Source organism: Physeter macrocephalus, chromosome 4, assembly GCF_002837175.3.
Source record: "Physeter macrocephalus isolate SW-GA chromosome 4, ASM283717v5, whole genome shotgun sequence".
NCBI classification, from domain to species: Eukaryota; Metazoa; Chordata; class Mammalia; order Artiodactyla; family Physeteridae; genus Physeter; species Physeter macrocephalus.
In genome coordinates this window covers 74,376,986-74,389,254 of record NC_041217.1, presented here as the reverse complement: position 1 = coordinate 74,389,254, position 12,269 = coordinate 74,376,986, and the positions used below count along the sequence as shown (strand labels likewise).

Below are 12,269 nucleotides of genomic sequence, written 5' to 3'. Positions count from 1 at the left end.
AAAAAGTTTTCCCTGAGTGAAAGAAAAAAAATTATTAAGATTAGCACATAAACTCAATACTAGTTTTCCTTCATGCACTTCCATAATTTCAGTCCTTATTTTTAACTTTTATACTGGTTTCACTATTTAGAGGGAAGTACTAAAAATATTATGCAAGCTCTACATTTTTCAAGCCTTAGTATTAGTGATCATTTTGTTTTCTATTATGGGTAGCAAAAAAAATAATGGTTAAGAGTAAAATATGACATTCAATTGTGTAAGCAATACCAAAGTGAGGCTGTGTTTTCTTTTACTGAAATATACTGAAAATAAAAGTAAATTGTTTTTATTAATTTTTAAAAAAATAAACACTGATTCCAAGCATAGCAAAATGAGGTAAGAAGAAGGAATAAGAAATAAACATGTTGACATTTAAAAAGCAGCCTTTATTTTATGTTAATTCTGGGAATAATCTATTATAATTATATTGTTTCATCTCATAAAAACTAAATGCACCACACTTAGTTAAAAAATTTAAGCACAATGGGTTTCCTCACACGACAGAGGCTAAAGTATTACCAGTAAAGTCTTAAAGAAATTTCCGATACTAAAGCTATAAAAGTATACATTTATCTTGTTTGGATAAGATTTTTTTGTTTGCTTACTTTTCAACTTTTGTCTTTAAAAACTTGATCAGGGGCTTCCCTGGTGGCGCAGTGGTTGCGAGTCCGCCTGCCGATGCAGGGAACAGGGGTTCGTGCCCCGGTCCGGGAGGATCCCGCATGCCGCGGAGCAGCTGGGCCCGTGAGCCATGGCCGCTGGGCCTGTGCTTCCGGAGCCTGTGCTCCGCAGCGGGAGAGGCCACAGAGGTGAGAGGCGCGTGTACCACAAAAAAAAAGAAAAAACAAAACAAAAAAAAAGAACCAAAAACTTGATCAGCATATAACAACTCTATGGTTCAATTTAAATGTAAAGCTGGATGTGAAAATAGGTTACTTCCTCACCCTGCCGGATAATGAATGCTAGATAAAGGTAAGAAAGTTGCTAATAGCCATAATGGTTTCCCTAACCTGACTGACTAACTCATTCTCCTCCTATCTACCCTATTTCTCAGGCCCCCTCAATCAGTTATTCACCAGCAAAACACATAATCAGTCCTAAAGCATTTCTCAACAGCAGCTCAGGCTTTGAGATCTGCTATAATTTGAACCATTGCCTAAATGGCCAATTTAAATGCAACTCCCCAATGTTTTTAGTTTGGTGTACAGTGAAAGTTAATTAAAGAATAAAATCTACTTGCTTTATCAACAACCTTAGTTTGCAAGTCAGGTAAATTACCAAAGAAGGAATCTTAATATTTTAAAGTTCTATTTCACTACTATTTCTGAATTACCACATAATGCAATTAAAAACATGATTCCTCATGTGATCTAATAAGTCTGTTCTGCAGTGACAAACTGCACCCTGAATCCCAACACCCATTTCCTAAATATTCAATTAGTCTCCAGAGGTACTGTATTTGAGTGTGAGGAGAAATGTAAATCTATCACTACTACTGAAAAAACAGTTCAAAATACCTTCATCTATGTAAGAAGCCCTTAGAAATGAATAACAAGAGATACTTTTTAAGTGATATGGCCCTTCAGCAATCAAATACCATCCTTTAACCCAAATTAAATTTGCGCAATTTCTTTTGGAAGCTGAGGAACAAAGACTACAGTACAGTTTTTGTAAGTTGTAGTCTATTTCAGCATACTGAATAAGAAGAAAGTTACAGTAAGACCTTTTCCAAATCAGCAACATAAAGGATAATTTGGTAGGCCAGGGAAATCTAAAATAATCTATTAGCACACAATTCAGAAAGGGAAACCTTAGTGTCACATTTCCTTGGATTCAAAACACCAGGTAGAGAGAACAAAACTCATTGTCGTTTCTAAGAAAAGAGATGCAAGTTACGTACCTTGAGAAAACAAATCCAAAAAATAGTTTTTAACCCTACCAGAATCAAAATGATCATAATTTTGGGTAAAAAGAATTAAGTAACCTGCATGGTACATTCAGTAGACAAACTACACACTTTATAAATTACAAACTTTATCATGATTAAACTGATCAGCAAAAGAAGTTGGAAGAAGTTTCCAAAACTTTCACAGAGGTCATCACATCTCCAAATATTAAGTTAATCAATCTCCCAATTTTCAAAACATACTAAATAAATATAACTAAAACTAGATAGGCCCACAGATAATAAAAGTACTGTCAGGGGCAGGGGGTTGGAGGGGAGAGAGACAGCTTCCTGGTTAATCGCACTGAATAGTTCTGTAAGAGTAATCAGCCTCTTCAAAGCAGCTGGGAGAAAATCCACACAAGCAGCTGACTCTGCAGACTGCTCTGCACTTTTCCAAAGAGAAGTAAACTAATTACTTGTGCTTCAAGTCCACAGAGTACATAGACCTGTCATTCTAGTCTTGCTCTGAGGTCTGACACAAGAATCTGCAATTTCAGATAGCTTAAGCAAAAACCATTTTTTTAAAAGATGTTTTCATAACAACGGAAGTTCATTAAAGGAAGTACACATAAGAGTACTCAAACGCAGTACCTTACTCTGCAACTTTAATACCTTGCAGATAGGTGTATTTCCTCAACTATATGAAAACCTTATTAGTTAGCAGGGAGCAATAAATAATAAACAAAAGAGACTACACACATACTACCTAGCATTTGACTGATACCATATCACAAAATCGAATTCTGAAGTACCCCTCACATTACTGACAGGAGAAATTCACTGTATGGTCACCACCAATTCTTAAACTTATCTGGGGCTTCCCTGGTGGCGCAGTGGTTAAGAATCCACCTGCCAATGCAGGGGACATGGGTTCAATCCCTGGTCCAGAGCAACTAAGCCTGTGCGCCACAACTACTAAGCCTGCACTCTAGAGCCCATGATCCACAACTACTGAGCCGGCGTGCTGCAACTACTGAAGCCCGTGCGCCTAGAGCCCATGCTCCGTAACAAGAGAAGCCACCGCAATGAGAAGCCCGCACACCACAACGAAGACTAGCCCCCGACTCGCCACAACTAGAGAAAGCCCGCGCGCAGCAACGAAGACCCAACACAGCCAAATAAATAAATAAACTTATTTGAAGGATCTTTGTAAGAATTTTCATTTTGAAGGTAGACTGCAGGTATAAATCTTCGTACTCTACGTATTAAGTTCCCCATCTGTCTTCAGTCCCACTCAACTCTCAGCAACATGCTATATGCCAAAATAAAAGATTTAAATTAAAGGAGGCATCTTCAAATCAGAGGAGTACAGCTAAAACAGAACATCTGTAGGGCAGAGCACAAGTGGACCTACAGCATATAGGATCAAACTTATCAACTGTAAACACAATAGTAAGTACAGTCATATAAAACATAAGAGAAAGAGAAACAGGTATTTGAGAAGCTGAACTGTGCTGTGAGTAAAATACATATACAAATTAAAGGCAACCAGCTCCTCACCAGCTGCTTCCAGCTCTGGCATTAGAGCTTAGTTGTCTTTAGTTCCCTTCTTTATATAGTACAAGACAGCCCAAGAGAGTAGCTGCTCTGAAATTCTTCTAACAGTGATTTTCCTCTTTGGCCTTGGAAATGTTATTCAACCTCTTCAGGTAAATAATTAAATAAAAACTAAATTCTTGGGCTTCCCTGGTGGCGCAGTGGTTGAGAGTCCGCCTGCCAATGCAGGGGACACGGGTTCGTACCCCGGTCCGGGAAGATCCCACATGCCGCGGAGCGGCTGGGCCTGTGAGCCATGGCCGCTGAGCCTGCGCGTCCAGAGCCTGTGCTCTGCAATGGGAGAGCCCACGGCAATGAGAGGCCCGCGTAAAACACCTAAATTCTCAGGGAGTCCTGGGTATTAATGCACATACAACGATATTTTGACCTCAAAAACAGAATAAAATCCAAACTTTTTAGCACGGCAATCAAAACCCCATTTGATCTAACCTGAAGCACAGGTGTCTATAAACAAACAGCAACTTTAGATTCCTTGTTATCCTAAGATCCTCCCTTTGGTCACACAGTTACCTCAGCCTATAAAATCCTTCCCCCTCTTCTGCCTACTAAAATTACACCTGTCCTTCAATCACAGTTTAAAAGCCTTCTATGACCTATCCACCCACAAATCTTCCAATCTTCTCAAGCATATTCACTCTTCTTACCTCTAAACTCCATTGTGTTTTTCATTTATCTCCATTATTTCATTTTGCTTTACATACAGTAAGTTGTTTACATGCACCTTCCCCACTGCAGTGTAAGTTTCCCAAGGGCAGAGATGCAGGGACTCTGTGACTCATACAAGCCTAACAGTACTTTACACATAGTTTGTGCTTAATTGTGGTACCAGGCTGAACATGAGGAGATATTAGCCAACATCATAAAACTGATACCCTAAATCACTGTTTTCAAACAGTGGATTACAACCTAATGAGTCATGAAATTAATGCAGTGGGCCACCATCAGCATTCAAAAAACAAAACAAAAAACCCAAAATACTGACGGACTAAAAAATACCAGAGTGCATGATACTAGTAAACACAGTTTTGTGAAACTTGTTTCAGGTGGTTTTATTTTTAACTGGGTGTAATATAAAATCTATGAGTTTCAATTTTTTTAAAAATGGTTTTAAACTGCCTAAATTTTTTTTTTCCAAATGTGGGCCTGGAATTGCACCACCCATACACTGGCTCTTACTAGACTGCCTAAGTGAAGCACAGAAACCATCTCTATAGCTTACAGTCGAAGAACAGAATGACCTTAACTGGCGCTAACCTAAACCACTACAATATCCTTTGTGCCAGCAATGTCAGCATCTAATAAATGAACTTACCACAGATCATGCTCCCAAAGCACCGTAGAGTGATCATAAATTGTAAATGTTTGCTTGTCAACTGAGAGTCTCTTTGCTTATCTACCAGATCATAAGAATTATTCCCAACGGGACTTATCTGAAAAAACAATTATCCTTTAGAGCATGGTAATAAACCCTCTCCTGAAACAAACTGGAAAAGTGGTGGCTGGAAAAAGAATTGTTCTTCACAGTAACTTATATGACCCAAACAAATCTTCACATTACTAACAAAAAATCTTTTCCTGGTCACAGCAATGTTGCAGAAAACATTTCTGTGGGGAAGATAATGCTATTTTCAAATTTAGTTTTATTATTTTGCCACCACCACTACCTATGGAATTAAAACTATTTCTTGGGGTTGCAATTACGATCTTCATGCTCTCTTCACTGATAACCAATAAAGATAGCAATAAATAAGGGCAAAGAATGCCTATTTTGGTCCCCTGTCTTCTACCCAATTTAACAATAAGAGAGACAGGGTAAATAAAGATATAACACAGTTACATTTCAAAATCATAGAACCAAAGTTCAACTGCTATCCAACTTCATAGGGATATGACTGAATTTTAAGAATTTTAAGTGACTTCAGTCAAGAATAGCTAACTATTAACAGTCAAGAATAGCTGAGAAAACAAAGAAATGGAAAATACACTGGATTTAGCTTCCAAAGACCTGGGTTTAATTCTGGTTGACATTCATTAGTGCAACACCCAGTTTCCTCTCTTATGAAATAGGGATAATACTCATACATTCATTCAGCAAGCGTTTATGGAAGAGTACTTTCTATGTGCCGCTAGATATTTAGCTACGGAAACAGCATAGACATAGTCCCTGCCACCAAGGAGCTTATATTTTCCCTATCTCACAAGGTTCTTGTGAAGATCAAATGTAAAAACACTGTGCAAACTGTAACACTATACAAATTGCAAAGTGATATAATAATTATTAACTTGCTCTACCTCTTAACCCTCACCTTTATTACAACAGCTTATCAAGATTCAATAAATAAAGTGTAGATGATTAGATACAACAGTTAGTCCACTATCTACTGAACTGATTTTCCTAAGGGCTGGGATTTCAAGAGCCTAACAAATCACTTTGTTCATATAGTCTTAGCTAATGACTCTCTACATAATCATGACAATAAAATGAACAGAGAATTAAAGGCTTGTAGTTTCACTCCAGGTATGGGGTGGGTATGTTGGCTGCATTACCCACACCTGGCCAGGGAGTAAAAAATAAAGATTTCTAGGCCCCGTGCAAGACCTACTGAATCATAACCTTTAAAGGGTGAGCCTGAGAATCCATACTTTTGACAAGCACACCCAGTGATTCTTACGCTCACTAAAGCTTGAGAATCACTGCCATGAGAACTTCCTTTGATCAATAACCATGATTTCAAACACCATTTCCAAAACCTACCTGGAGAATCTAAGCCAAATAGAATTCACCTACAACTGAGAAAGCAGATCCTAAGAAGGTACTTTTTAACTCATAAAAATACTTCGTGTGGCCCCAACCTCTTTTTAGTCAATTTTCAAATTTTCACATAAAATTTAAAAAAAACAAAAAAAGAATGCCCATGACATATTTATACGTTTTTAAAATAAATTATCACTAAACAAATATATATACACACAAAAACATCTTTTTCTTATGGTTTAACTTTAATACAGAAAAGTTATATTATCTTGTAGCTATCAAGAAGTAAGGTGGGACTTCCCTGGTGGTGCAGTGGTTAAGAATCGCCTGCCAATGCAGGGGACATGGGTTAGAGCCCTGGTCCGGGAAGATCCCACTTGCCACGGTGCAACTAAGCCCGTGAGCCACAACTACTGAGCCTGTGTTCTAGAGCCCACGTGCCGCAACTACTGAAGCCCACGCACCTAGAGCTCGTGCTCTGCAATGAGAAGCCACTGCAATGAGAAGCCCGCGCTCCACAACATAGAGTAGCCCCCGCTCGCCTCAACTAGAGCAAGCCCGTCCACGGCAACGAAGACCCAACGCAGCCAAAAATAAACTTAATTAATTAATTAATTTTTTAAAAAAAGAAGTAAGGCATATACTCTTTGCCTAGCATAAATATATCATGATATTGAACGCCTACAAGCCAACCTTAGGGTCCATGCTTACTGAAGACCATATTATCCAAATACCAAAGAGACAAAACAAACTAGCCAACAGACAAACCTAATCTCTCAAAAACAGACAGTACAATATCCATATCCACTCACACTTAAACCCTCCTAAGGGCATCTCTCAAGAAATCAATCAAGAGCCCTTGAAACTATCTTAACCTTAAGAAAATCACCTGAAGTCTAATATTACTTCACATGCTATATGATTAGTGCAAAGACATATTTATTTTGGTTCTATTTGTTGAAAGCATCCTTCACTCACTAGTCTACAAGTATATACACATCAAAGGGAAGACACTCAATATATGTTACACTGGAAAAATTACAAGGTGGAGACTAACATTGCCATTCAAGAAAACTTTCCATCTGCAGTAAAATTCAGAGCCCAGAAGGCTTGTTCATACTCCAGTACCAAGCCCTGCAACATGACTCTTTCCCTAACCAGTTAGAATCTAGTCAGTTTTGAAGGGAGAAAGGACAAACAAAACCATACTGAATTTAATTTACTGACTTCTCCAAGATTCAGTCAGGACAAGGCTTTGGTAAGCAGCCTTTAAAGAAATGCACAGAAATAATGCTCTTCTTTGTCCAAGCTTCTATTCTCGTAAATCTCATCTGTTCTTTCAAACCTCTATCAGTTGTCCAAACTACTGCAATATATGAAAATTGGAATAAAATAATATGCGTATTGGAGGAAAGTGTCTAAAATAGGGAAAAGTCTTAATCAACAATTATCTGTTTAAGGAGGTCCAGACATCCACCTATAACTCGATACAAACTACATCTACACAATAATAATCTACCTATGCCTACTCTGACCCTACTTGACCCTACTTCATCAACATGCAAAGCTTACCTGGGACAACAGAGAGGTTAATTTAAGGAACTTGGGTGAGAGACAGAAAAAAGTGTTGCCTAAAGAATGCTTTAGGAAAATTAGCATAACCCTAACCAAGATCAAAACAAGTAGAAGATACAGATATCCCTCAAGAACAATGTCTGTTTGGTCTCTGTTTTCCTCCTCTCACTTGAAAACCTAAGGAGAAGATGTAGACTTTGGAAGAAGGGAAGGAAAGAGAAAGAAACTGTATAGTTGAGGACCCAAACAATTTACCACCTATCTTGGCTCTGTGTTACAACTATCACTATTTTCACTATAGTAGCGGAGAAACTTCAAAGAATTTGGAAATCAAAATACAGTTGGAAGGTGAGAACCCACAGCCAGGTAGATGTCCAATCATCACAACCTTCCAGAAAAAGGTTCTCTAAGCAAAGAGTGCTCTTTTTGCCCCGCCCACTAAAAGAGAGAAAGTTGTCTACTCATCACCACTAAAATGTAATGTCTTTTCTCTATAAGAAGAAATGGGCCTAGACTGGAACCTGGGCCTGAGGCAAGTCCTTCTATCTGTCTAGGGAATCATCTGAGGTCTCCTTTACAGTACCTAGTTTATATCTGGCCTCTGCTGCAAAAACCACAGTACTCTACTCCAGTAAAGAGTAAATGATTTAGAACTTTATGATAAATTTATAATTTTAAATAAATACTTCAGTTTTAAATTTAAAAATAAACAGCTGGATACAAAGTTAACTTCCAAAGGGAAAGGAAAATCACAATTCCAAGAGCTTCTATCAGAAGGAAACATCAGCCACAGATTTTGAGTTATCTAGAAAGAAAAGAATTAGGTGCCCAGGTACAAAGCAAAAGGTCACTACTGCATTATGTATCTGAATGCCCTGACACCCAAAAAATTAAGAATATATTGCCAGAGCACCAGAAAAGTCATAGGACATTAACAGAAAAACAAACACATCTATTTACAGGAAGGACAGAGGAAAGGTATAGTAGCTTCAAACACTTACTTTGGTGAACTACTCTTTCTGTTTTTTGTTTGTTTGTTTGTTTTGTTGTTATGTTACGCGGGCCTCTCACTTCCGTGGCCTCTCCCGTTGCGGAGCACAGACTCCGGACGCGCAGGCCCAGCGGCCATGGCTCACGGGCCCAGCCGCTCCGCGGCATGTGGGATCCCCCCGGACCGGGGCACGAACCCGTGTCCCCTGCATCGGCAGGCAGACTCGCAACCACTGCGCCACCAGGGAAGCCCTGAACTACTCTTTCTTGAGGTGGAAGGTAAGAGGAAACAGAATGAATGGATACCATAGAGTAAGAATGTCAAGGATAAGGGTAAGAGGCATAAGCTAAATAAGAAGGGACAGACTACTCTATAGGTTCTTCAAAATACTTATCCCCGTGAAACCTTGATCAAACCTACTGTATAAACCTACTGTTCTACTAGAGGAAAGACTGAAGGTTATGGAAATTATGGTTAAAATAACATTTATAATAATGAGAAAGAGGGAATTCCCTGGCGGTCCAGTGGTTAGGACTCTGCGCTTTCACTGCAGTGGGCCTGGGTTCGATCCCTGGTGGAGGAACTAAGATCCCTCAAGCCGCGCGGAGCGGCCAAAAAAAGAGAGAGAAAGATTCATGAGGGCAAATCCTAGCACTGAAAGAGAGGGCAAAAGTGTGAAAAAAGAATATACAAGATAGAGTCAGTAAGCAGGAGAGATATACAGGATTGAAGACTGCTGAGGAGAATGGAGACAATGAGAGCATACACCACCTACCAGTCAATCAGCAATCACTATACAAATCTTAATACAAAGTATAAAAACATAAATGTAACACCTGGATTAAAGGAGTAGGAGGAGGTCTGCAAAGAAACTGCAAGACAGGGCAGCATCCTGCCAGAGCTTTTAAGGTATGCGGTGAGGAAGTAAGGATGAAGGAATATGAAGCGGGAGGGACTGCAGCAAGGAAATAGGATGGGTTTCAACATGAAGGAGCCTAAAAAGAGAAAGAAGGGAAAACCACCTCAGAGAGAAAGAATAGGATAAAGTCAAGCATGATATCACAAGAGAACAGACTAGAAGAGAGAATGAAAACGGCATGCCCTGAAAAAGTGGGGAGGTCAAAGACCCAAAAGGGGCTGTAGTTTGCGGGAAGTAGGAGCTAAGGAGAGCTCTACCACAAACCCGACTAAAAAGAAATATGAGTATGGTGCAGGAGTGAAGACAGGGGCCAGAACAGGGATGCTCTCAGAGGGATGTGGTGATGGAGACACTAGATTCAAAATACTGGTGTGATAAGGGGACTACTGTGAAGAGAAACTATCGTGTCAAAGACGACACCACCATCAAAAAAAAAAAAAAAGCAAGGGTCAGAAAAGAAGGTATTCTCAGAGTATGAATACAAAAAAGAGGGGAGGAAAGGGACACACGGTAGGACAGAAAAATATAGGGAGTGCTTAACCATGAGAGGGTAACTAAGGAAAGAAAAAGGAGTGCAACGTGGAGAGATGATGTTTCCGGAAGAAAAGTAGGAGCCGATCAAAGGTCCTGCCTATTTGGTGTAGAGGGCAGAAGGGACGGTCCACGGGGGCTAAAAGGAGTGGTGGAGAACAAGAAACTATGATGCTCAAGATGAGAACTTGGGGAGGACACACAGTGGCTGGGTCAGAAAAGGAGATGCTGTCAGTCAGAAGCAGAAAGAGGTTCAACAAGAGGAAAGCAAGGGGCACCGAGGAGCAGAAAGCAGCATGCCAAAGGGGAAGGCAAGGGTGCAAAAAAGAAGCCAAAGCAATGGGGGCAGGGGTAAAAGCAGTAGGGGCGCTGGGACACTGGAGATTACAGGGAGGGTGCGGGGGTCCCAGAAACCAGGGTGTGGGGAGGTAAAAGGGCCAACCTCCATGGAGGGGCGGGGGGCCGGTTCGGGGGTTGAGGGGAGGTGAGGCCTGAGGGTGACAGGGGTAGAGGGGAAATGCAGGGACAGACAGAGGGGAAGGGGTGGGGCGGCGGGCAACCCCGATACTCACACCTCCAGAATGCGGTCCCCCTTGCGCACCCCGGCCCGGTCGGCCGCCCCCCCGGGCAGCACGGCGCTCACATGCTGCAGCGGCGCGTACAGCTCCCCGTTGATGCTCCGCAGTTGCCCGCCCTCGCTCACTTGGCCCCGCACGTTGAAGCCGTAGCCGGACTCGGACTTGACGATGCGCACGACCCGCGGGCCGCCGCCTCCCCCGCCGCCGTTCCCGGCGCAGTGGAGCCCAGACCCCCCACCGCCGCCGCCGCCGCCGCCACCTCCGTTCCTGTGAGGGGCTGAGGGGTGAATCCCTTCCCCGTCCTCATCCGCCATCTTGCGAGCGAGCAAGCCGTACTCCCACCACCCTACGCCTCCACTCCCTCCGCGCGTGCTCGGCCTTCTCAGCAGCCGCGCGACCCCCGGCGCGTGCGCCCACTCCGCCGACGGCGGGACCCGAGTCCGGCCACGGATCTGCCGGCGCGGGTAAAGGGGAGACAGGGGGCGGGGGGAAAGAGGACGGTTTAGACGTCGTGAAGCCTCCTGGGAGTTGTAGTTTCTGAATGGTGGGGGCGGGGAGAGGGCTGGGCCCGGGCCGGAGCTGAGGTTATATGACGCAATTGGGGCGCAAAGCCTGCTGGGGGTTGTAGTTCACCTTTCAAGCTCATCTTAGGAGTGTCCTTTTGGATGGTGAGCAGGTAACCCAGCCTGGAGTGGAGGTGACAGATTCATCTGCTGATGTGGAGCATATTTTATTTTTCTTTCATTTCATAATCTTTAAAAAATAATAATATTGGGCTTCCCTGGTGGCGCAGTGGTTGAGAATCCGCCTGCCGATGCAGGGCACACGGGTTCGTGCCCCGGTCCGGGAAGATCCCATATGCCGAGGAGCGGCTAGGCCCGTGAGCCATGGCCGCTGAGCCTGCGCGTCCGGAGCCTGTGCTCCACACGGGAGAGGCCACAACAGTGAGAGGCCCGCATACCGCAAAAAAAAAAAAAAAATAATAATAATAATATTAGGACAACTTGATGTTTGTGATTCAACATAGTCTTAAATTATAACAACTCGTTTGCTCAGTACCTTATGTGTCTACATACTTTTTTTTTTTTTCAGGCCCCGCGGGCTCGCAGGCGGAATCTTAGTTCCTTGACCAGGGATGGAATCGGCGCCTCCCCCCTCCACCCAGTGGAAGAGGGAGTCTTAACCACTGGACCACCAGGGAAGTCCCTATATACATTATTTTATTGAATGACCCCAACAATCTTGTGAGACAACTGGGTCATGAATTCACTTCTCTGTTTCACGTATTGGGAAACTGAACCAAAGTCATCCAGCTGTTAAGTAACAGGAACTAAGGCCCAGTTATTTTTGCACAACTTTCTTTTCATATATTGCAA

The 12,269-nt window shown here is 42.1% G+C and overlaps 1 protein-coding gene across 2 annotated transcripts in view; it reads right to left on the bottom strand.

Annotated features, from left to right (window-relative positions):
* Positions 1 to 11,324, bottom strand: part of SNX27 (sorting nexin 27) — a 78,615-nt gene extending 67,291 nt beyond the window's left edge. The window contains exon 1 of one of the 2 annotated variants that reach the window (XM_024116083.2): positions 10,888 to 11,324. In XM_024116083.2, coding sequence (XP_023971851.1) covers positions 10,888 to 11,207 — 320 coding nt within the window. In that variant the 5' untranslated portion in view covers positions 11,208 to 11,324. Of the gene's footprint in view, positions 1 to 644; positions 835 to 10,887 lie in introns of those variants that run through there. The other variant, XM_055084315.1, reaches the window with a different exon arrangement.
* Positions 11,325 to 12,269: the final 945 nt, after the last annotated feature.